The sequence below is a fragment of the Microcaecilia unicolor genome, chromosome 9, assembly GCF_901765095.1.
Source record: "Microcaecilia unicolor chromosome 9, aMicUni1.1, whole genome shotgun sequence".
Lineage (NCBI taxonomy): Eukaryota > Metazoa > Chordata > Amphibia > Gymnophiona > Siphonopidae > Microcaecilia > Microcaecilia unicolor.
This window is the reverse complement of record NC_044039.1, coordinates 44,440,506-44,465,842: the sequence shown is the minus strand read 5'-3', so window position 1 is coordinate 44,465,842 and position 25,337 is coordinate 44,440,506. Positions and strand designations below refer to the sequence as shown.

Below are 25,337 nucleotides of genomic sequence, written 5' to 3'. Positions count from 1 at the left end.
TTGTTATCAGTATTGTTTTCAGACACTGTAACTCACTTTGAATCTTGAATCAGAGAGCAGGCGAGTAGTAAGTCTCTCATAGCATAGAACGATCACTTAGATCTGATAATTCATGACAACTGTTTATACCATCTTTGATTGACATACATTATATAGAGACTAGGCAGGCTTCATTTTCAGTTGCTGGACCATTGCTTTGGAATAAGTTACCTAGGTATTTAAGGCACAGTACAACATTGCAGCAGTTTAAGAAACACTGAAGACTTATTTTTTGAAAATGAGCCCCTATGGGTCAGGTGGATATTTTACATTTTTTTGTGAATTGTAGTGAACATGTGTTTTTCATCTTATGTATGCCGCTTAGATTGAAACAGGCTAAAAATGTTTAAATAAGGGAGGAAGTGACATCATCGGACTTGATGGCAGCCTAGCTCTTTTCCTTCTGTAAACTCCGGAGCGAATCTCCCCTTATTTGCATCCATCGGCTGAATGTTTTGCACGGGATTGACAGAGGTTTGAAGAGTGTTTGTGGCACTATGAAAAAATCCCAGAATTGTCCTGGAAAGGAGAAGGTGATGTCCACTACTAAGTCCAGTGACTCCAGTGAAAATGCTGCGCCACCATGTGGTATCATGTCAGGAGCCAGAATCAGACTCATCACCCTTTCTGTGGTGGATTCTCTGAGAGCAGACAAGAATGATGCTGGATGTTCGCAGCAACTGAAGTGTTACCTTGCTGATATAAAGGATGAAATTAACGCTTCCCGAGTGGACACTGTCAACCGTTATTGACCATCTCAGTGTGGACTTGCAAGACCTGGGCGGCCGAGTTAGAAACCAAAATGGAGCAACAAGCGGACTCTCTTTGTAGCTCGCAGCAGCGAGTTTCACAGCTGTTTGCACATCACAAAGAGATATTATATAAAATAGATGACCTGGAGAACAGAGGACGACATAGAAATCTGTGCTTCAGGGGGATCTCTTAAGGGGGAGAGATGGAGGATGTAAGGGTTATTATAAAATTCCTATGTATGCAAGCTTTTGGGACCTGATGGCGATGGACCATCTCTTCAATTTGAAAGAGTTCATACAGAACTGGGCACACCACAGGACTCTGCTCCTCAGGACATTGTGGCACGCATTACCCTGATAAAGATATTGGTTTTGACCAAGGCTAGACAGACTACTCAGTTGATGTATAATGAGACCAAGGTCTGTGTGTACCAAGACTTATCTTCGTATACTTTGCAACAAAGGAAGTTGATGAAGCCTGTTCTGGATATTTTGTCATCAGCCCACATTAAATACCGTTGGATGTTTCCTTTTGCTCTTAACTTTACTGTGCTGGGCAAAATGCCGCAGATCCGCTAACTGGGAGAGACTTGCAAGATTTTATATGAGGCAGGCTTCGCTCCTACAGCACACCCTCTGAGTACTGTTGCACCAGCAACCTGTGAGAAGCTGCAGTGCTGGCATAGGGTGGAGAATACTCAAAGGAAAAAGCCTCGCCTGAGCTCTACTGTGCACCCTCCTTGACTGTTGGGTATTACTACCACTGACTTTTTTACATACAAGTGAGGGAGACAGAGGGAGAGGAGATTTGGGAATATGTATTTGCTCTGATGTTGTTTTAATTGTGTATTTGCATATTTTCTCCTTTTGATCTCTGTTGGCCTGGTGTGGTTGTAGTTGTTTGGATAGGGAGAATTTTGAATTACTTGCTTAGGGTTGTATGAATGTGGAGTGGATGTAGGGGAAGTCTGGTTCTATAGAGACTTATGCCCTCATTTGCTCACCCCTGGGATCTCTGGGTTAATTTGGGATTGTGGGGATGATGGTGGAAGTGTGGTTGGGTTGAACGGGGTTCTGGATGGTTAGGATTGGAGCACAGAGGGGGGTGAGCTGAAGTTACCTGGTCATTGGGGATGGGGGGTTGTTTCTCCCATTGTTATTCTGGCTATTGTTCCTCTCATGCTTTCGTTCTCTTTATATTTTGTGCTTCTTTGCTGAGATTAGATGACCGATTTAAAGCTTACTACTTACAATGTTAAGAGATTAAATTCCCCTTACATATGACATATTCTTTTTCGAGAGCCGCTTCAGGGGCAATCACACGTGGGGTTTTTTTTAAACCAGAAATTTATTTTTTGAAACATGAGGCCTTGTTGTTTCATTCTAGATATCCTAATGTATATTGTGCATTGGTCATACATGGGGCTAAGTGGGGTGCCAATTTTGTTTCATACAAATGTTCAGGTGCAAATTTTGCATGTTAAACGTGACCTTGAATGGCGTTATTATATATTTTTGCATGTACTATTGGAACAAGAGGAGGTGACTAGTGTATACACCCAAAATGAACATCAGGGCCAGTTTTTTGCACAGTTGTTATTGGCTCTTTAGGCTTTTGCTAGGGGGATTATTTTGGCTGAGGATTTTAATGCTACCATGCAGCTGGGCTTAGACCGCTCTGTCCCTCCTTCTTCTGCTGACTATACAATGTCCAGAGTTCTGGGTAACCTGGTTGATGGCTTAGGTTTGTATGATGTATAGAGATTTGGTCATCCATCTGTCCGAGATCATACATTTTATTCTCACTCTCATGCCATGTACTCACGGTTAGATTATAATTTTTGGAATAAGACACTGTATGATGTGGGATGCTCTTCCTCTATAGGGAATATTACTATCTCTGATCATATGCCGGTGTGGGCCACCGTTCCCTCCTTGTGTGAGGAGGTCAGAGAACAAAGATGGTCCTATAATAATGTCCTGTTACAGGACTCTGAGCTATGCAAGGACTTTATAAAAGTGCTGAAAGAATACTTTGATCTTAATATGGACTCTGGACCTTCACTGGGTATTGTATGGGGGATGCCTTTAAGGCTGTTTCTCGGGGCTTCTTTATCCAGAAGGCTAGTCAACGAAATAAGACACAACTGGTCCGTATGGCTCAGTGTTTTGAACAGCTGGGAGTTTTGGAGGCTCTGTACAAGGCATTAGAGCTGGTGTCGGACCTTTGGAAACTTCAGGCAGTTCGACTGGAGTTAGCTGCTCTGTATGACCATCAGTTGAAATTTATTAATGCACATTAGAAACAAACACATTATGAATGTAGTAATAAGCCAGGTCGCCTTTTAGCAACTAAGCTGAGGAGGGCGAGGGCTGATAGGTAGACTTTGAATGTCTGGGACTCGGGAGGGTTGTTCCTGACTAAATCTTCTCAGATTAGGGAGCGCTTTCATAATTTCTATCACACTTTATATATACAGCAGATAATGCCATCAAGTCAGAGGATATAGACCATTATTTAGCTGCTCAGGCTTTGCTGGCATTGTCTTCTCCGCAAAGGGAGACTTTGGAGGCTCCAGTTACAGTGCATGAAGTTCTCCAGGTTATTAAAGATTTGCCAGCTGGAAAATCTCCTGGCCTCGATGGTTTCAACAATGAGTTTTTGGGGGCATTTGCTGTGGTGTTAGGACCTATCTTGACTTTTTATTAATTCTGAAAGTTAGGGAGGGTGCATCCTTGCCTCCGTTGATGATGGAGGCGTGGTTGGCTGTCATCCCGAAGCCTGATAAGGATAAGACAGATTGTATATCTTTCTGCCCCATTTCTGTTCTAAACACAGATATAAAACTATTCGCTAAAGTCTTAGCCAATCGTTCAGCTGGGTTGCTTGCTACTTTGATACATCCAGACCAGCTGGTAATTGTGGCCCAGTGTAAGGTGATGGATAATGTGCGTCAGACGGTGGACTTGCTGCATGTGTCTCAGGTCTTGGGTATTCCTATGTGCCTTTTAGGCTTAGATGCAGAAAAGGCTTTTGACAGGATCCATTGGGGCTTTCTAGATAAGGTTACGGATAAATTCGGGGTAGGGTCCTTTTATCGTTGTTGGATTGGGGCTTTTTATAATTCGCCCAAGGCTTGTGTCTGGATTAATGGTGGGAATTCTAGTTTACTTTCTCTCTCCCAAGGTACTCATCAGAGCCGTCCCCCCCTCCCCCCCGTCTTGTCTGCTATTGTTATGGAACTCCTTGCAGTGGCCATTCGGAATTTAAAATAGCATTGTTTGCGGATGATGTCCTGTTATCTCTAATTTAATGAAAGAGATTGTGGCGTATTTGGTGGCTTCGGGAGATAAGTTGCATGCAACTAAGTCTGTGGGTTTAGACGCTGGGTTGGCACCTAGCTTAATGGACACTTTGCATTCTTCTTTTCTGTTTAAATGGAACTCTCGGGAGATCCGTTACCTGGGGGTCAACCCTTGTGTAATGTCCGGGGCCTCTTTGAGGCTAGCTACCCTGCTCTTCAGAGGGCACTGATTCGTGACCTGGATCAGTGGGAGGTGGTGGACATGAAAACGGTAACGGAATTCAAACATGCGTGGGATAGGCATAAAGGAATCCTGTGCAGAAGGAATGGATCCACAGAAGCTTAGCTGAAATTGGGTGGTGGGGGGAAGAGGGGTTGGTGGTTGAGAGGCTAGGATAGGGGAGGGCAGACTTATAATGGGGTCTGTGCCAGAGCCGGTGATGGGAGGCGGGACTGGTGGTTGGGAGGCGGGAAATACTGCTGGACAGACTTATACGGTCTGTGCCCTGAAAAAGACAGGTACAAATCAAGGTAAGGTATACACATATGAGTTTATCGTGGGCAGACTAGATGGACCGTGCAGGTCTTTTTCTGCCGTCATCTACTATGTTACTATGTTAGTGGGTGTCTGTGGAATGTTCGTGGCATGGTAGGATTGTGACTCTTAAAATGAATGTACTCCCTTGTTTGTTATATTTATTCCACGTTCTCCCATTTCGATTACTTAGATCCTGGTCTTCAAGATTGCCTTATTCATTTTGTGTGGCACCACAAACAAACTTGTTTGCCCCGAGCGTTTTTATATAAGCATAAATGGCTGGGGGGAGGGTTCCTAACTTGTTTTGGTATTATTGTGCAGCACAGGCCTGTTCTTCCATTAAGTGGTTCCATGCTGCTGATCATAAATTGTGGATTCATCTTGAACAACACTTGGTGGGCCCTCACGGCTTTCGGGAAATTATAGGAGTATGCCTGGTGATTTGAGTCCCAGTATGTCTAACACTTTTTATTACTGGGATTTGCTATTTATGGCTTCATATTCTTCCTTTTCTTGGCATACTCTGCGCATAAGCTAATGTTTCCTCCGGGGATGGGCATAAGTTCTTTCACCCGCTGGGCTCAGCGGCGATTGGATACGTGGGGTCAGTTGTCTGATGAAGAGGATATTGTTTCCTTTGATGTTTTATCTGCAGATTATCAGCTCTTGTCCTCTGACCATTATGTTTATATACAGGTGAAGCATTTTTTGAACACTCCGTTGGTGCACTCTAGCATTTTGCAAGAGGAGTCTTATTTGGAGGATTTTTGTGAGGACTCCAAGAGTACCCGGGGGCTTGTCACTTGTCTCTATGCTTACTTGACTAGACAAACTAAGACGTATGTGCTACACAGAGTCAACTGGGAGAGGGAGTTGGGTGTCACCATTTCTGCTGATGATTGGCTTACTATGGACCTGTTGAGGTCTTCCTTGTCGGAATCCCTTAAGTAAAATGTGATGTTTTTTTTATTGCTGGTAACTCACTCCAGCGAGATTACACTATATTTTTCTAGGTATTTCTCTGAATTGTTGGAGGGGCTGTGCAATGTTGTGTACTATGGGTCACATTTGGTGGACTTGTTCTAAGGCACAGGCATACCGGAAGGCTGTGCAATCTCGTCTACAGGTGTGGCTTGCTTGTCCAGTGCAATGGCACCCGTCTGTCTTCTTATTGGGTCAAAAACCTGCAGGTCTAACTCGTTTGCAGTCTTTGCTGGCTAGACAGGCCCTTCATGCAGCTTGCCTAAATTTGGTGAGGCATTGAAAGCACCGCACTGTGCCTTCTTTGATCCAATGGATAACCAGGTTGTGGTATATTTGAGAAATGGAGTGTTAGGCTGTATTGAAGAGAAAGACTTTACATAAGTGGGAGGTGTTGTGGGCTCCATTCTTGAAGGCTTACTCTGTTTAGGGGACAGGGGAATTTGTTTGTTTGCTACTGTGATTACTTAAATTTTACTGGAAGGAGATGGGAGCTGGGGGGGGGGGGATTTTCTACTTTGTGTGGTTTGTGGGGACATGGGGGGTATATATAAAAATACTTGTGTTAAAATATAGAAGCTTGCTATTGTTCCTTTTCTCTGGAAAATCTAGGGGGGGGGTTATGCTTGTTATTCTCATTGTAAGATTACTATTCTGTTACTTGGATTTTCCATAAAGTGCTTCTACAAATTAAAAAAAAAAGTTTAAATAAATTGCAATGGGTGAGGCTTAAAATGTTACTAGAACACTGAAATGCCATGGTGCCATTGAAGATATTTAGAACAGAAATGAACTATGGCATTGCAATTACCTAGAACAGCAAATATTTGACATAGAACTGTGGAAAAGAACTCAGTGAGATTGTGTTGCAGTACTCCAGCCACTGAAGCAGTGTGAAAGAAACTCAATGCAGACAGTTTTGGGGGCCATGTGGAGCTCTTTGGGCAATGTAAGGTGAGTACTTTGCCATGCTTCTAGAACTTATTTTGAAGTTTGCAGTGACAACACTGAAGTTTGGGAAGAAAGCTTTTAAAGCGAGTTTTCACTGGTACACACAATATTTTTGTTAATAGTTCATACAAGTGTAACAGACTAAATTACTATAAACAGTTAGAACTATAATGGATAGTACTAGTGATCAGAATATGAGTTCTAACCTATATCAACAGCAGAAAATATGGCTGTAAGATGGCTTGAATAATTTATGATGATCTCTCCTTTCATAAAATACTTTGTTGCATTCCTTCACAGGGCTGGTGTGTTAGGAATTGTTGCTTAAATTCCAGGATAACTTTCCAACTGAATCAAGAGTCATCACTTCAGAATTTTTAATATTTAACAAGTCTGCATATAGTCATATCAGATCTGTAAGAAATATATCTGAGAACTCACAGCAGTTTCTGTTTTGATTGACAATTCTTGGTGGGGGGGGGGGGGGGGGGGAAGAGGGGCAGTACCTCCTATAGTCAGCATTTCTGTGCTTACATCTAACATTAAGCACCCTGAATCTACACCACTGGAGACTAATTTGACTAGCAAGAGAAAACCAGGACTTGAAATCAGGTTCAGCATTCAGTCCTATTGAGCCAATGGCTCTGTTCATCCTACTGTTGGATGGGTTGTTAATCTCCTGCTACTGAAAAACAAAAAGCCATAAATAGAACCCACCATCACGATCTGCAGAACATATTGGAAAGGATGATTCTCATCAAATTCCCCAAAGCAAAAACCCATGAAAGCAAGCGACAGCAATATGAGGAGCTCCAAGAGAATCCAAGTGAGCAGGAATACAGGTCAGCATCTATTCACTTGACACTCTTACTCCACCATCGAGTACTAAAAGACTTTTCATGATGCCATGCACACAGAAGCAAGAGGAAGTGTGATATAGTTGCTTATGGGATGGTAGTGGGGACAGAGAAGTAGAATCAGTAACATAACCAAAGTCATCTGTAACCTACAGTCAGAAACCTAGGACAAGACATTCTCACCTAGAAGCATCTTCTTGCTCAGGCTTGCTTGGTGACATCCCTTGTGGTTGAACTTTAGAAGCTGATGAATCAGATTTTGACTGCTGCTGGAGTTTAGATTCCAAAGCAAGTCGAACCTTAGCATTTTGGTCCTGAATGAAGCTGCAGTACCTCGAATTCTCCACTGACGGCTCAAAGTCCTTTCTTTTCACCAGTGTCAGATCAAGCTCTGGAGGCAACTAAAAGAAATAAAAGTGCAATACCTAAACCAAAAATAATTATAGGTACCTGAAACAAACAACTGACAACTGGTCAGTTGGGACAAGTGCAAAATGAAAGATGGCCAACATTGGGAAGGACTCCTGCACTTGACCAAAGGGTGCTTATATCATCATGTCCACTGTGAAGTATGTTTCACAATATGCCAGCTAAGAGGGTAATTTTCAAATGGAAACAAACTGTTTGAAAACTGGCCCCCTCTACCTGTGGAGAAAAGGAGTAGAGCTTTGCATTGTGAAATTCCTGAATTCTCTTTACCTCACATGCATTGCCAAGCATGTGGAGTTAAGATCCTAGTTGCATTGGTCTGCCTTGGGTTTTTCAAAGGGAAACTCTACATAGACAAAGTACCCATAGACCTACAAGACCCCCAAAGCGTATGAAAACACACTTCCCCCAATATTATCACCAGTGTGGTAATAGATTTGACAAGGTATAACATGCATGATTCTACACTTTCAGGTCAATATTTAAATTCTGTGGCTGGCAATTTTTGTAAACCCCTAGGATATTACTGGATTGTAATGGTTTACATAATGTTTGACTGTTATATAATTCTCTGACTCAATAAAAAATTTATTGAAACAAACAAACAAAAGGTTTAAATGGAATATTGAATGGCTTTCTTTGGTTTTTAGGTTGAAACTATTGGACTATAGGCTGTAGTGGCAAAGATTATTTTACTCACATTTGTAAATTGTCAGATATTTAGTCCAGAATATTCTTTTCAATAATCTTTTCACAAAAGCCACTGCCCTAACTTAAAAGCAATTCTATGATTCCAAGAGCTAAGAAGTTGTTATAACTTCCATCAGGAGCAGCATGCACTATTCTGAAGTAATAAAATATGTTTTTGCACTCTTCTTTGAAAAGTCTAACCTATCATTATAGAATCTGAGTCATGTGCAACTCACCTGGCGAGGGAGTTTATTCACTGATCGGAGGTAGTCTTTATCAAGGATACAGTTCCCAAGTGCATTCCCAAAGCACCTAAAAAAGATGAAAACACCACACACAAATATAATATGAAAATTCCAAACTGCAAAGGGAAAATAATCTAATAATAATAAAGTTGTTAGCTTTTAGAATTCACTATTTGTGTTAGAAAATGAGCTGACTGACTGATGCTCACCTGAGTGCCCTCTTCAGTCCATCTGTAACAGCCTCCTTCCGAGCTTTCTCCAAAGACAATGCCTTTGACTTCAGACCTTCACTCACACCATATCCCACATCTTCATGGTATGCACCATCCTGTGAGGCAACAATGAAAGACAGAATAATGGATAGCAGCCACAGAGCTGGCAGGGCCACAGTCTGGCTCCTCCTCATTTCCAGCCAGATTCCAACACAAGTATGAAAACCAGTTAAACTTCCTACTTCAGTCCCACAGAAATTCTCTCTTGCACCCAAAGAAGTTATCCTAGCTAGTTTCAAAGTATCTACTTGTCTATTTCTTTGTTTACTTTTTTGTCTTTGAATATTTTAATTTTTTACCCCAATATGTTCCATTTGTTTTAGCTTTGCCAATATATTTTGGTAATAAATAGTCTGCACATTTTCTTATACCTACAACACTTGGTTTTGAACCTCTCTTTCTCAAAGGTCTCTTATCAGCTGTTTGAACACTAGCACAGCAGTCTCCCATTTAAATAGATACTTAATGGTGGGAGTACTTAAACAGCTTTTAAATACTTTGAATAAATAAGTCAGAAATGATAGAGCCTTGGTGGACTTTCACTGCCAACTGAATTAAAAATGATTTTCCTAACATTTTTGCTCCAAGGATATAAAACTCATTATAAATTTCCCTGAAATATAGTCTGTTTCAATATCACAACAGTCTTATTTTCAGTATATTTCATAATAATCTCAGAAAGCAATTCTCAAAAGCAATTTCTCTATTTAAGTAGCTATTTCCACAGATAAAATCTGCTGTTTGAAAGCTATCCATCCTGTGTTCCAGTGAAAGTATACTAAAAAGCTCATTTTACACATAACACTGAGATTGGAATTCAGACATCCAGGCTGGGACCTGCTAAATTCCAGCAGTGTTGTGCTATAGGCTCTGCCAAATGTGAAACCTTTGGTAAATACCTGTAACGATTTACAGGAGTGTGCAAGTATTTGCATAGCAGGAACAGCCATTTTGCAAATATATACATGGAAAAAAAACAACCTGGCAGTTTCCATGCAAAAGTGTCATCATTTCCATTAAGAAGCAGTGATTCATAATTTCCATGTGCAGCTATCCCATTTTACAATTGTGGCTGCAATTATCTTTTTTCTTCATTTGGGAGGCAGAAATAAATGAGGGATTAAGGAGATTAATCCTTTCTGTTCAGCCCTGACAGAAATGAGAACTTTAAAAAAATCCATGCAGGAGGAGGAAGTGACGTCACGAAGACGAATGAACGCTTGAGACTTTAGCTCCTGCACTTTCCTGCAACTAAATTGCTTCATCGGCTGCCATCCGCTCCCGATTCCCTCTCAGATTGCTGGAAATTTGAGGTGACTTTGGGGTCGCGATGAGTAAAAGTTCGGCGATGGAACTCAGGAAGGGAGAACGATATTCGACGAGGCAATCGGCGCGGGGCCTTTCGCGCCCTGTCTCTCCCGCGCGGGACCGTTCGTCTGGATCAGACTCGGCCTCCTCGCATGTTGATACCAGGCGAATAGCACCTAAAAAGGGCTTTTCCAGAGAACTGACAAAATATTTGGATGAGATACAAGAAGGTATCAAGATTTCCAAGCTAGAAATTCTAGAGCACATGGACGCTATAAGAATTGATATTCGTGAGCTCGGGGGGGCCGAGCTGAGGTCCTGGAAGAGCGTGTGGAGGAACAAGATGAGCGAGCTGGGCTGGTGGAATCTCATTTCAAGCAATTGACTGAGCAAGCAGAAGAGTTCCAGTATAAAATAGATGACTTAAGAGAACCGAGGCCGGAGAAATAACCTCCGGTTTTGCGGAGTTCCCGAGAATGCCAATATGGAGGATATACCATCTATTGTGAGGACACTGTGTGAAAATATTTGGAGAAAGCTTGGAAGCTGAAGCTGTTGAGATGGATCGTGCACATAGAGCACTTGGAAAAACGACAGATAACCGACCTAGGGATATTATAGTGCGATTTACATCTTATGCTCTTAAGGAGAAAATATGGTTGAAAGCCCACGAATTACCATCACTGGATTACAATGATACGAGGGTGTCGGTTTTCCAGGACGTGTCTTTGTTTACCTTAGCCCAAAGGCTAAACCAGTGCTGGAGATTTTGGTAAAGGAAAAAATCAAGTACAGGTGGACTTTCCCATTTGCATTATGTTTCACATTCAGTGATAAACAGGTTAGGTTTCGCAGGATTGCAGAGGCTTGGCAGGTTTTGCATGAAGCTGGTCTGACTGGTTCTGTGGTACCGCCGGGTGGCCTGGCTCCTGTGACGAGAGCTCAGTTACAAAAATGGAAGAGAGTATCGAAGAAGCCCAAGAAGCAAGGGAAACAAACTTGACTGTGGTTTTATTGACATCCTGACTGTATGTCTCCGTCAAATATGTTTTCAGTGGGACTCTAGCTGATGTGGGAGGAAACAGGTTAGTGTGTGTGCGGGAGGGTGGTTTCATGATATGTGTTGCGGTGCATAACGTTTGAGTGGGGGGTGTAATCGGGGTATGTGTGAGGTGTGTGGGGGTCTATTTGGTTTGAGTGCAGTGCTTCCTGGATTTAGGGCCCTGGGGCGCTGTCTGGTGGCGGTATGATTGTGGGTAGAGGGGAAAGGGGGGAGGGGGAGGGTTTGGAGGGGAGGTTTCTTGGGTTGCCTTGGGGGAAGTTTTGTTTGTGCAGGTGGTGCTTTGGGGGGGCTTCCTGGCTTAGGCAGAGGTTTGACATGACTGCAGATTTAAAATTTCTATCCTATAATGTGAAAGGCCTGAATTCTCCACAAAAGCGTTAGAAATTGTTTAAAGAACTAACGCATTTTCATCCACAGGTGGTGTTTCTCCAGGAGACTCATTTAAGAAGGGATCATGAGAAGTTCTTGTGTCACCCTCATTATCCCTCTGTATTTTGTGCTTCTGCATTAGATGGCTCTAAGAAAAGGGGGGTGGCCATTATGTTGCACTCCACTCTACAGATGCGGGTGAAGAGAGACAGAGAGGGGTGGTTTTTACTTCTCAGTGTGGTATTGGGAGACCAGGCTGTTACACTAGCTTCCATCTATGCTCCTAATGAAGGGCAGAAAGGATTCTTGACTAAGTTGGTGGGTCATTTTAATTCTTGTCCTCAGGGGAAATTTATTGTGTGTGTGTGTGGGGGACTTAAACGCTACTCATAATCCAGTGCTAGTTAGGTCGGGTCCACCGTCTGTGGGGGGATGTCTTGCTCTCTCAAGCTTTGAGTGGGTTTGTTAGAGATTTAGGGATCTCGGATGTATGGTGAGTTTCCCATCCAGGGGCCAGGGATTACTCGTTTTATTCCCACTCACATGAAACGTATTCTCGAATTGATTATATTTTTGTGGATGTCACATTGACACATGATGGATGGTCTTCTGATATTGGTACTGTTACCTTGTCGGACCATGCTCCGGTACGGGTCAGTCTTCCCTCGTTGGGGGTAGAGCAGAGGGAGAGGAGATGGTCGCTGAACACTCTTCTTTTAAAGGAGGAGGAAATTTTGGCTGGCTATAGAAAGCTTCTTCAAGAGTATATGGAGCTTAATGTGAACTCAGGACTTACTCTGGGGATTGTATGGGATGCGCTCAAGGCACTTTCCAGGGGATATTTCCTTTAGAAGGCTAACTTTAGGGCTAGGCAGCAGAAGGCAGAGGTGGCTAAATGTTTAACACAATTGACCTTGTTATCAGAAAAGCATAAATCCTCTCATTCTGTGAAAACGTTGAGGGAAATTCAGGCGTTGAGCCTGAAATTGGATCAGGTCTATTCTGATCAGTTAAAGTTCTTTAATGACCAACAGAAGCATTCCCATTTTGTTTTTAGTAATAAACCCAGTAGGACTCTGGCGCTTAAATTGAGGCACTCAAGAGTTGATAAAACTATCTTGAAGGTGAGGGATAGGGTGAGGGTGGTGGTGGTTGGGGGGGGGGGGTGTTGGTGACTAATTCACGGCACATACGAGAGAAATTTCAGTCGTTTTACCAATCGCTTTTTACTTCAGAAACCGTGTCTAGTACTGAGGAGTCACAAGAATTTCTGTCGGTATGTTCTTTCCCTACACTTACGTTAGGTCAGAGGGAGGCAATGGATGAGAAGATTTCAGTGGAAGAGGTTGTTAAGGTGATTAAGGACCTGCCAATTGGAAAGTCGCCTGGTCTGGATGGGCTACCGAATGAATTTTATAAGGCTTTTAAGGGGGAATTGGCACCTATTTTGACAGAAATCATAAATGAGATTCTAGTGGGAGATGAATTTCCTTCTTCTATGATGGAAGCTTGGATAGTGGTAATACCCAAACCGGGTAAAGATATGACTGAGTGTGCCTCATATCACCCCATTTCTATACTAAATTCTGATATAAAATCTTAGCAAAGGTACTGGCTAATCGTTTGGCAATGGTTATGCTGGACTTAATTCATCCAAACCAGAAGGGCTTTATTCCTCGTACAAAGCGGTAGGAGGTATGCATGGGGACATCAAAGCATTTCATTGATATTCTAACAGGATGGGTGTGGGTAGGTGAGAGGAGGGTGATAAACAGAGAAATACAATTTTATGGTTTATAATGGGTTAGAAAACCCAGATCCTTGTTAAGTCCTGTCTGATGGGTGTCAAAATACCTCCTACTCACTCCCACCCTCCCACCCTGTCAGACTGTCAAAGTAATGCTTGGATGTTTCATTTATATATACTATCTGCTACCACATTTGCTTATTTCCGATTGGACGAAGAAGGGCAACCTTCGAAAGCTAATCAAGAAATGTATTAAGTTATGTCCAATAAAAAAGGTATCATCTTATTTTCTTTTCCATGTTTTATTTTGTTTGATCTCTATTGATAAGGTTTTAAATTAAATGTGAGTAAGTCCAAGGCCCTTGCGGTTGGAATTTCTCGATCGGTTGTGGAATCGCTCCAGCACTCTCTCTCATTCAAATGGGTTAAGGGAGGAATAACTTATCTGGGGGGTTACACTCACTCCACACCTTTTAGAGTTATTCTCGGCTAATTATCCAAAACTGTTGACGGTGGTCAATAGGGATTTAGAGAGGTGGGATAACACTGATTTGTCTTGGCTGGGTAGAACTGTGGTCTTAAAGATGAATGTATTGCCACGACTGATGTATTTGTTTCAAGTTCTTCCTATTCGGGTTCCTAGAGGATTCTTGGCAGGTATGCAGGACAAATTGGTCCGTTTTGTTTGGGCCAATAAGCATCCTTGTTTGCCTAGGACTTCATTGTATAAAGATAGGAAGAAGGGGGGTTTGGGAGTGCCAAATGTTTTGTGGTACTATAAGGCGGCTCAAGCACGAGCGGCTTTTGAGTGGTTTCAGGATCAGCCTCATAAGCTGTGGGTGAAGTTGGAGCAGGCTGAAGTGGGTTCTTGTCCGCTTAGGGCCTTGATGTGGATTCCCAGTAAATATAGGTTGTTATGCAAAGATTTGTGTCCCACGATCCTTTCAACTTTCACTCAATGGGATGGATTGTTTGCTAGGCCGGAAGCGGTGTTATCTAAGTTGTCGCCCATAGCGTGTAATCCACTTTTTCCCCCTGGTGTTTCATCAGAAATATTTCGTCGATGGGGATCCTTGGGCCTGGTTTCTTGGGGTCAATTATTTGAAGAGGGTAGTGTGCTTTCTTTTGCGTCTCTGAGGGAACAGTATACTGTTTTACCTAATGAGATGTTTGCCTGTTGTCAGTTAAGACATTTTCTTACCTCCAGAGAGATCCAGGCCACCATAGTGCGGGAAGACTCTTTTATTGAAGAGCTTTGTGAAGATTCCAAAACAACAAAGGGTCTTATTACCTATTTGTATTCCTTTTTAAGGGGAAGGTTGGGTCCTAATCATGCTCACTGGGAGAGGTGGCAACAGGAGCTGGGGGTGTCTACTGATGAGGGTGACTGGTCCTTCATTGAGAATAATTGGTCTAAGATCTCTGTCTCAGTTCCTTATCAGGAGAATGTAGTTAAGGTGCTATACCGGTGGTATTTGACTCCGGTTTGGTTGCAGCACATGTTTCCTGGGGTTTCACCACTGTATTGGTCTGGGTATGGCCAGAGGGGAACGATGGGTCACATTTGGTGGACTTCTATTAAAATTAAGGCCTACTGGAAAGCAATACAACACAGATTGCAAAGGTGGATTCAAAGGCCTGTTAAATGGTCACCTGAGTACTTTATATTCTCAAAAAAAATGCCAGGTCTTACAAAGTCTCAAGCGTTGTTAGTCAGACAAGTAATGGTGGCGGCGAGAGTTGTAATTGTTGGTTGTTGGAAACTGCCTGCAGTCCCACCATTGACTTGGTTAAATAAACTATGGTATATATGTGAAATGGAGAGACTCCGGGCAGTACGGGGCCATACGGAGGCGAAATGGGAGGCTATCTGGGAGCCTTTTCTGAAGCACTGTGAATGTTGAAGGGAGGGAGGGTGGGGGGGGGGGGGGTTGGGAAGAGTTGGGAGATGGCTCGGGGGGAGGGGGGGCTAGGAAACATTGTTAAAAACTTCAAAAACTTTGGAGTCACTTGTTGAGCAGTTGGCAGATTTGGATTTCCTGTGGGATATGTATTAGTTTAGAGATGTTGTACAGGGGTATTGATGTTCTGTTTTTGTGATTTAATTCTGGCCGACATGTATACAGTTATCCTTGATGTGCACTATTCATTGTACAGGAATATTTTCAGTTTCAATAAAGACTCTTTCCAAATTAAAAAAAAAAAAAATCCATACATGCCGTTGAGGTGGTGTAAGACAATGGGGAATTCCCCCTCCCCATAAGCATGTATCCCCTTTGTAAAATGGGGAATACACATGAAGATTTATGTCTCACCCAAGGCACATTCACCATGCCCCACTGAAATATCCACATGGTGTTTAAAAAGTGGCTTTCTTAAATCACCACTTAAAAGGGCATGAAATCTGTGTGTAAATGCCATTATTTACATCTGGAAATGCTTCTAAAATAACCCCATATTTTGGAACAACACGTCTTTCTATCCATGTTCAGTAGTGGCATTCCTAGGGGCAAGGATAAGGTAGTGAGACTGTTTTAACACACATAGGGCTCCCGTTACAAAGCCGTGGTGGTAGTGATTCCCGCGCATCAAATGCGACGAAGCCCATAGAAATTGAATGAGCTTTGTTGCATTTAACATGCTGGGAATATCTACCGCAGCTTTGTAAAAGGAGCCCATAATTTTGCATTTTTAAAACCATATGTTGTTTTAATTGGGAAAAAAATACCTGCAAATAAATAAATAAATAAAAAAGTTGCAAGTATCCCTGGGTATGTTCACCTTGATAACTTCCTTTCCTTTAGACAGCCGCACCGTTATGAACAAGTGAGTCTTATCCCTTCCTACCAGCATATAGAGGTAGAGAAAAAAATAATCTCTTTCCAGTAACCTCATTGATACAAGGTCTGGTGCTGAAAGGAAAACCTCAGTATATATCTGCCAAAGCAACAGAAAGAGACATTAGGTCTTACCTTATAATTTTCTTTCTATTATATCTTCCCACTATTCCATAACCTGTGGGAGAGTTGGTAGATCAACCAGTAGGTGGAGATAGAGAACTGAAAGCTGAGCCGATACATATCTTTCTTGGCATCCAGTCTAGGTCCTCAGTATTTATGTAGACAAGTAGGAAGGAGAAACTCAGAATAAACACAACAACCTTCAACAACTCGCTAACCTAACACTAACCAGATGAGCAAACGTGTGGACTTCTCTCATCTCTGGACCACTCGTAGAGAACAAAAGATATGCAGGAAGCACCATTAAAGGTGAGAATCATTAGATGACTCATTACTTCACACCAACTAAACATCTCAGAAACCTCGGGTGGACTCTGTTATAGTGGGAAGGACTAATGGAAAGAAAATGATCAGGTAAGTCCTAATTTTCCCTTCCATTACATAGCTTCCCACTATTCCAGAACCTGTGAGATGATCAAAAGCAATACCTAGAGCGGGTGTGGCCCTGGCACTGCCGCCCTGAGGGCCAAAGCCCCACAAGTGGCTTCTCAGTACACCACAACGTTCACCTTCCAGTGCTTGGCAAAATATGCATCAACCACGTCGAAACAGTAAGGTAGTCTCCGCCCAGGATGTTACTGTACGCCTCATAGAATAAGCCCAAAAGGCCTGAGAGGCCTGCTTCCCTGCAAGCAAATAAGCTGATACGATAGTCTCCTTCAGCCATCTAGCTATTGTGGGCTTAGAAGCCATGTGGCCAAGCCTCTACTTACCAAAAACCTCAAACAGTCTGATTTGCAAAACTCATTCATGACTTCCAGATATCTAATGAGGACTCTATGCACATTGAGAAGCTTCAAGAAAGAATATCGAACCTCTCTGTCCTCTCTGTGAAAGGACAGAAGCTCCACAGACTGGTTGAGATAAAATGTTGATACCACTATCAGAAGAACGGAAGGAAGAAACCGTGCACAGGGAGACCCCGGGCTCCGAAAAGTGAAGAAAGGGATCCTCACAAGAAAGCCTGAAACTCTGAAATCCTACTTGCCAAAGAAACAGCCACAAAGAATGCATAAGATCTTTCAAGGAGGCCTTCTGGAGTGGTTCAAAAGGAGGCTTCTAAAGAGCTTGAAGAACAAATTAAGGTTCCACTCTGGACAAGGCATATGAAAGGGAGGCCAAAAGTGGCCCGCTCTCTGCAAGAACAGAATGATATCTAAGAGAAGTCTTCTGTAGTCGGCCCCTGAAACATGCCAAAGACACAACCTGAACTTTTAGAGAACTCAATGCCAATCCTTTCTGAAGATCTGCCTGGACAAATGCTAGGATGTGCATGATCTGAGCAGAGAAGGGAGAAAGTCTGCATTCAGAACACCAGCCCTTGAACGTACTCCACACCCTTTCATACGCAATGGATGTATAGAGTTTCAGAGCTTTAAGCAAGACAGCAATGACCAAAACAAACTAACCTTTTTGTATAAATCATGCTCTTTCAGTGGCCAAGCAATAAGACCAAAGGAACCTCCATGAGCACTAGACCTTGCTTCAGAAGGCCGTGTACCTGCGGAAGATGAAGAAGACCCCCATCCAGCAGTTAAACCAGTTCTGTGTACCACGGCCTCCGCAGTCAATCTGCAACTATGAGAATTATTCGATCCCGGTGCAACGCGATTCTTTTCAACATGCAGCCTACCATGAGCAAAGGAGAGAAGACAAACAGTAGAAGAGTCTCCAATCAGGGCTGCAAGTAGGGCCTCGATAACCACTGAGCCCAGTTCTTTCCAATGGCTGAAGAACTTTGACACTTTAGTATTCCTTTTCGTTGCCATCAAGTCCAGAAGCGGAGAACCCCATCGGTCCACTATCAGCTGAAAACCCTGGCTGGATAGTTCCTATTCTCCTGAGTTCAAGGAGCGCCTGCTGAGAAAGTCCGCCTCCACATTCCAGGACCCTGTGATTTGAGCTGCCGTGAAGCAGAGAAGATTTTTCTTTACTCAACTCATAAGGGAGGCTGCTTCCACCGTCATTGGATGACTATGGTCCCGCCTTGCTTGATGATATAAGCCACAGATGCCGCATTGTCAGAGAAAACTCGGACCGGAGACCTCGAAGGGAGCAAAGTCACATAAGGCATTCTGTACTGTCCTGAGCGCCAAGCGATTTTTCAACCACTGAGACTCGTTTTCCATCCAGGTGTCCTGTGTAAGAAGGAATTTGTAATGAGCTCCCCATCCCGAACTGCTAGCGTCTGTTGTCACCACATCCCATTATGTTATTGGAAAGGGAGTTCCAACGGAGAAATTCCTAGGTGACAATCACCACTACACACCGCATCTGGCAACCAGCATCCAAGGAAGATGAAGGTCGTACTTCGGTGACACTGGAGACCAGGGCTGAGAAGAGATTCCTGTAACAGCTGCATATGAGCTCTTGCCCATGGCACCACCTCCATCACTGCTGTCACTGACCCCAGAACCTGGTCTTCTTAGTCAATGCTGTAACTAGGGAGTCCACCCTGGGAAGCTGCAATTTCTTTCTCTTCCAGAACTAATGGGTAGAGGCGACCCATGGCTCTTCCCACTCTCAATCCTGTATTTGGTGAGACCCATTCTGCTCTAATCAGGTCCTGGATGTCAGGATACATTGAGAAGGCCTTAGAAGAAACTCTAAACCCCCTCATGATTGACGAAGATGGAACTCCTGATGCCAAAGCAGAAGGGTCCTCAATGGAAAGCACTGCCAGTGCCTCAGAAATAAGAGGACCGAGCTTTTCTTTATGAAACAACCGCAATACTTTCGGATCATACCCCTCCTCAGGAGGAAGCTCTCCCTCCTCTAATGGCTCCTTCAACGACAGCGCCTCTGAATAAACCAAGGCAATACCAGATAAGGAGGGAGAAGCAGAGATAACCTTATCAACCCTATCCATCCACTTCCGGAGGTCTGAAAGCACTCTACAGCAACTCTCTGTTCCTGCTTCAGTAAACAAGCCTGGTGTAAGAGCACTATAAACTCTGGAGAAAACAAAGATCCTGATTCAGCTGAACGCTCTGTTGGGCCCTGAGGCTGTAAAATGGCAGCTGTGCTCCGTGCGTGATCAGACAGAGGCAGCTCCTCACTGCTAGTTGGCTCTAACAAAATGGCACCCATTCCCGCCCTCTCCTCTCTCTCAACTGCGCACCGGAGCCCAAAGACTCTGGTATATTTGGATGCTGCACCAAATGTGCTGCCGCTGATTGTTTCCTGCATGTCCCACAGGATTCCCGGCTTGCACACACTGCAACACCCTGACGCCGGTGAGTGAGACATTGCTTAACTGCCTCTGTGGGAGTTACCATTCACCTGACTGTCACAAGTGTAGCACAATATGTCCCAAGTGGTGAGTCAGGTTCCCTCTTCTGCACCAAGTAGAACTTGCAGCCTTTCAAGAGGTTCTGAGCCAAACTTTAATTGAACTTACCATTGTCAGCTGCTACCCCCAAGCTCACAGTATCCACAATTCTTACTACAGATGAGAAAGAATATCAGTCCTCAACCTGTCCCACGCTCTCCAACAAACCTCTTTCCTTCTCCTTTCCTTTTTTTTTTGTTTTTTTTGTTTATAAGGTTATTGTGCTAGAAAAGGAGGGTTCTAAAGGAAAGAGGGGAGAGGTGAAAGGAGGGAAGTAAATTCGCAGGGCACCAGAGATATGGATCTGAAGACCTCCAGATATGACTTTGCAGACTCAAGCGACCTGCAAAGCTCAACTGGGGACCTGTTGATCAACTGGACCAGCAGCAAAGAACCAGAGGCTGAAAAGTGTGTCCAGTCACCTGCTAGAGATAGAAAATACTGAGGAACTGGACTGGAGGCCAAGAGTCGCAGCTCAGTATTCAGTTCTCTATCTCCTCCTGTGGGTGATGGACACAACTGGAATAGTGGGAAGCTACGTAATAGAAGATCCCTTTGTAACACACACCCCTGCACCATCAACCATTGCTGCTACAATGGTTATCAAGTGAGAATGAAACCATAGAGTGGCACTCACTACTCTGCAAATGCTTATTATCTTTTTTTTGAGACTGAAAAGGAAAGAGCACAGCATGACATGAGCCCTGGGCTCCAGTCTTCTGAGGGCAGGTTTCAGAATGGTGCAACTAAGAAAGGATATTATCAAGATAAGACATAATTATACCTTCCTTAGTGTCAGCTGTACTGTTCTGAACAAGTAGAATGTTCCCAAGTAGATGTACTGGGCAGAGGAAGACAAAAACCCCTGAATGACTGTCCTGCCAAAATCTGCAAGGCACTGATTAGAATGACCAACTTGGAATGCTGCGATGAACGTGTTGTCACCCTTCAAATATCTTTCGGGGAAACTGCCTACGCATCCACCCAAATCGAGTGAGCCCTTAATCCTGAGGGCAACCATCTATACCTATAGATGTAAGTGGACCCCATAGACATCTTGATCCACCTTGCAATAAAGGCCTTGGAAGCTGCCTTACCATTCCTAGGGACATGGGAAGATGGTGGACAGAGAGATGAAATTAATTTGTCCCCTCAAAATAATGCAGCAACATCTGCTGGATATCCAGCTTAGGCAATCTCCAAGCCAAAGTTTCAGAACCCTCCACACGGAGGGTCAACAGACTTCCCAGTTCACAAGGAATGGAGAAACCAACTTGGGAAGAAAGAAAGGAAGCATGCGATAGACACAGAATCTTCTGAAAGAGAGAAGAATGGCCCCCTGTAAGACAAAGCTAGCAACTCCAAGCCCCTCAGAGTCACAGGAACTGCAACTAAAAAAAAAAAAAAAAAACCAGAGAGAAAAGGGTAACTGATCCCAACGGCTCAAATAGAGCCCTGGACAGCATCAACAAAACAAAGGGCAGGTCTCACAAAGGAAAGGAAGATTGAATCGGAGGATGCAAATGCATGACCTCTTTCAAAAACTGGGCCACCTCCCTGTGTGCCACCAGGGAGGTGCCCTGGATCTTACCCTGAAAACTAGAAAAGGTAGCCATCTGCACTGCCAAAGAAGACAGTGCTAGATCTTGTTCCAGGAAAATAGTGCCCACCCAGCACACCAAATTTTGAACACCTTCCAAATGCTCACATAAGCCAGAGACATGGAAGTCTTTTGATACTTGTGAGAAGTAGAGAAAATTACAGGTTAGAACCCATGCCTAAGTGCCGTCTCTCAAGGGCCAAACTGTTAGCCCAAAAGGGAACTGGATTTCCCATTTCAGCCAGTCCTTCCTAGAGAAGACTGTAGCACCTGGTCAGTGGAAGCGGCTCAGGTACCAACAGATGCACCAGATCTGCAAACCCCTGACAAACCATGAGAAGAACGAGGTGAGGATGCCACGCAATCCTGTGCAAGAGCTGGATTATCAGAGGCACGGAGGACCTAAAGGGGCTCCTCCACCGGCCATGGCTAAACGACAGCATCTATTCCTTGTGAGGCCGCCTCTCACCTGTGACTGAAGAAGTGTTCTGCCTTGCCTTAGAGTGAGTCACCATTAGGTTGAACACTGGTGGGCCCACCAATCTTGAACGAGCTGGAAGACTACTGACCCCCAACTCCTCCTCCCCTGGATCCAGGAGTGACCGATTGAGAAAGTCCGCCTGGACACTGTCTTTACCTGCAGTGTAGACTGCTGAGAAAGGCTACAGATACGTCAATTCTCCCCTCCCCCCCGAGTTCCACCTCCAATGCCACAACCTGGCTCCTGGTGTCAGTCTGCTTGTTAATCTAAGCTATGGCCATGGCACTGTCCAACATCACTCAGACTGCCTACCACTGAATCATGGGGGGGGGGGGGGGGGGGGGGGGACGGGACACTTTCAGGGCAGGGGTACTGCTTGGGTCTCCAGGCAATCAATGGACCAAGAGGGCTTCTTGCAGAGACCACTTACCCCGGATCACTCTTCCTCTACAACGGGCTCCCCTTGAGCGTGGAGACTTGCTTCTGTGGGCACAATGATCCATTCCGAGGAACCCGGTGGAACCCCCTACATGAAATGAAGAAACCTGTCCCCCAAGACCAGACTGGCTCTCACCTTGGCCGAGAGTGGCAAGTCCTGACAGACTGGGCTCCAGCAAGACAGAAGGGCTGACTGAAGAGGCTGCATGTGTTCTTGTGCCCAAAGCACCACCTCCAATGTTGCCATAGAGCATCAGAGCTGTAAATAGTCTCAAACTCTAGGAACCAACATCTCACACAAACTGTGAAACTGGGCCTGCAGTTTGGCCACCTGGACCTCCAGGCAGAAAACTAGTCCCCATGCTGTATCAAAGCGAACCCCCAGGCACCCAGGACCTGAGAAGAAACAGGTGACTCTTGACATGATTCATCATTCAGCCCAGACCCTCTAACAGGATAGTGACCTATGAGGTGGCCAATTCAGCCTCTGCCTCTAGGTTGGCTAGAACCAACTAGTCATCCAAGGAAGGATGAACCTGCATGCTAAGGCACCTTAGATGCGCTGACTCCCCCCCCCCCCCCCCCCCCCACTACCTTGGAAAAGGTTTGGGATGTCGTGGCTAGCCCAAAGGGAAGGGCCCAAAATGAAAAAAAAGGGCACCACAAAACACAGACGTAGAGTCAACACTTGGATGTTACACAAAGGGAATATGCAGAGAGGCCTCCGTGAGGTCCAAGGATGTCAAGAGGTCACCCAGATGCACCAAGGTGAACACGAACTGGAGGGTCCTCATGCGAAAATGCCTTAGCCTAAGGCAGACATTGACCCCATAGAGGTCCAGAATAGGAGATATATTAAAGGAGACTAACCTTTATGTTAGAAAATTACATAAAAGTAAGAGGAAAAGAAGGCCTCTCCGGTACTCAAATGTAGTAGCTGAAAAGATATGGGAAAGGAGGCTAGCCTTTGCACGTTATAAGACAAATCAGAAAGATGAGGACAGGAGAGAATACCTAAATAAGCGAAGAGAAGCTGGAAAAGCTATCAGAAAAGCGAAGCGGCAAATGGAGGAAAAGATAGCTAGTACGGTAAAATTGGGGGACAAGACCTTTTTCAGATATGTGAGTGACAAGAGGAAGTGCCATAATAGCATTATGTGGCTCAAAGCTGAGGGAGAGAAATATGTGGAAGATGATAAGGAAAAAGCTGAACTGCTTAACAATTATTTTATCTCGGTGTCCACGAATAAAAGACTGGGGGTAGGGCTGCAGAAAACAAAGGCTAAAGGGGATGGATATATGGTAGACCAAGACCCGTTTACGGAGGACTGTGTTCGTGAGGAGCTTGCCAAACTAAAAGTAGACAGAGCGATGGGGCTTGATGGGATACACCCAAGGGTGCTTAAGGAACTCGAAGTAGTTCTGTCGGCTCCACTGATGGACCTCTTCAATGCTTCCTTAAAAACTGGAGTGGTCCTGGTGGACTGGAGAAGGGCAGATGTGGTTCCTTTGCACAAGAGTGGCAGTAAGGAGGAGGTTGGGAATTACAGACCTGTCAGTCTGACCTCGGTGGTGAGTAAGCTAATGGAAACGCTTCTAAAGAGGAGGATTGTGACATTTCTTGAACTATATGGAATGCGGGACCCGAGGCACAATGGCTTCACTAGTGGCAGGTCATGTCAGACGAATCTGACTGTCTTCTTCGACTGGGTGACCAAACAGTTGGATGTGGGAGGGGGCGCTTGATGTGGTATACTTGGATTTCAGCAAAACCTTTGACACGGTTCCGCACAGGCGACTGATAAATAAATTGAGTGACCTCGGTGCGGGACCTAGAGTAATGGATTGGGTAAAAAATTGGTTGAATGGTAGGAGACAGAGGGTGGTGGTAAATGGAGCTTGCTCTGAGGAAAAGGAGGTCGTCAGTGGAGTACTGCAGGGATCGGTCCTAGGGCCGGCTCTTTTTAACGTCTTTGTGAGCGATATTGCGGAAGGGCTGTCTGGTAAAGTTTGTCTCTTTGCAGATGATACTAAACTCTGCAACAGGGTGGACACCATGGAGGGTGTGAATGACATGAGGAAGGACCTAGAGAAGCTAGAGGAATGGACTGATATTTGGCAACTAAGGTTTAATCCCCAAAAATGCAGGGTCATGCACTTGGGTCGCAAAAATCCGAGGGAACGGTACAGTATAGGGGGTGTAGTGCTTCAGTGTGCGAAGGAAGAGCAGGACTTGGGGGTGATTGTGTCTGACGACCTTAAAGCTTTCAAACAGGTAAAAAAAGCGATGGCCAAAGCCAGAAGGATGCTTGGGTGCATAAAGAGAGGCATGACCAGCAGGAAAAAGGAGGTGATAGTGCTGTTGTATTAGTCTCTGGTGAGGCCTCATTTGGAGTACTGCTTGCAGTTCTGGAGACCGCACCTACGGAAAGATATAAACAGGATGGAGTTGATCCAGAGGGCAGATATGAAATTAGTAAGCGGTCTTGAATGCAAAAATTATAGAGACAGGCTTATGAACCTCAACATGTATACGCTGGAAGAGAGGAGGGAGAGCGGAGACATGATAGAAACGTTTAAATATCTCAAGGGCATTTATGTACAGGAAGAAAGCCTTTTTCAAATGAAGGAGAGCTCTGGAATGAGGGGGCATACGACAAAGTTAAGAGGGAATAGGCTTAGGAATAACCTAAGGAAGTATTATTTCACAGAAAGGGTGGTGGAGGCGTGGAATAGTCTCCCAGTGGAGGTGGTGGAGTCGAGGACTGTTCCAGAATTTTAAAAGGCATGGGATAAGCATGTGGGATCGCTTAGGAACAGGAATTAGGGGTTACAGAGGATGGGCAGACTGGATGGGTCATGTGGCCTTTATCTGCCATCATGTTTCTATAACATAAAGAGCTTCCCTTCTTTACCACAAA

At 44.3% G+C, this 25,337-nt stretch overlaps 1 protein-coding gene across 4 annotated transcripts in view; it reads right to left on the bottom strand.

Annotated features, from left to right (window-relative positions):
- The window catches only part of RAD52 (RAD52 homolog, DNA repair protein), a 113,236-nt gene that overhangs the window by 61,904 nt on the left and 25,995 nt on the right, over nucleotides 1-25,337 (bottom strand). For all 4 annotated transcript variants that reach the window (XM_030215122.1, XM_030215121.1, XM_030215123.1 and 1 more), the window contains 3 exons: nucleotides 8,997-9,115; nucleotides 8,779-8,854; nucleotides 7,607-7,824 (listed from right to left, as the gene is read on the bottom strand). In XM_030215122.1, the coding sequence (XP_030070982.1) occupies nucleotides 7,607-7,824; nucleotides 8,779-8,854; nucleotides 8,997-9,115 (413 nt within the window). The remainder of the gene's footprint in view (nucleotides 1-7,606; nucleotides 7,825-8,778; nucleotides 8,855-8,996; nucleotides 9,116-25,337) is intronic.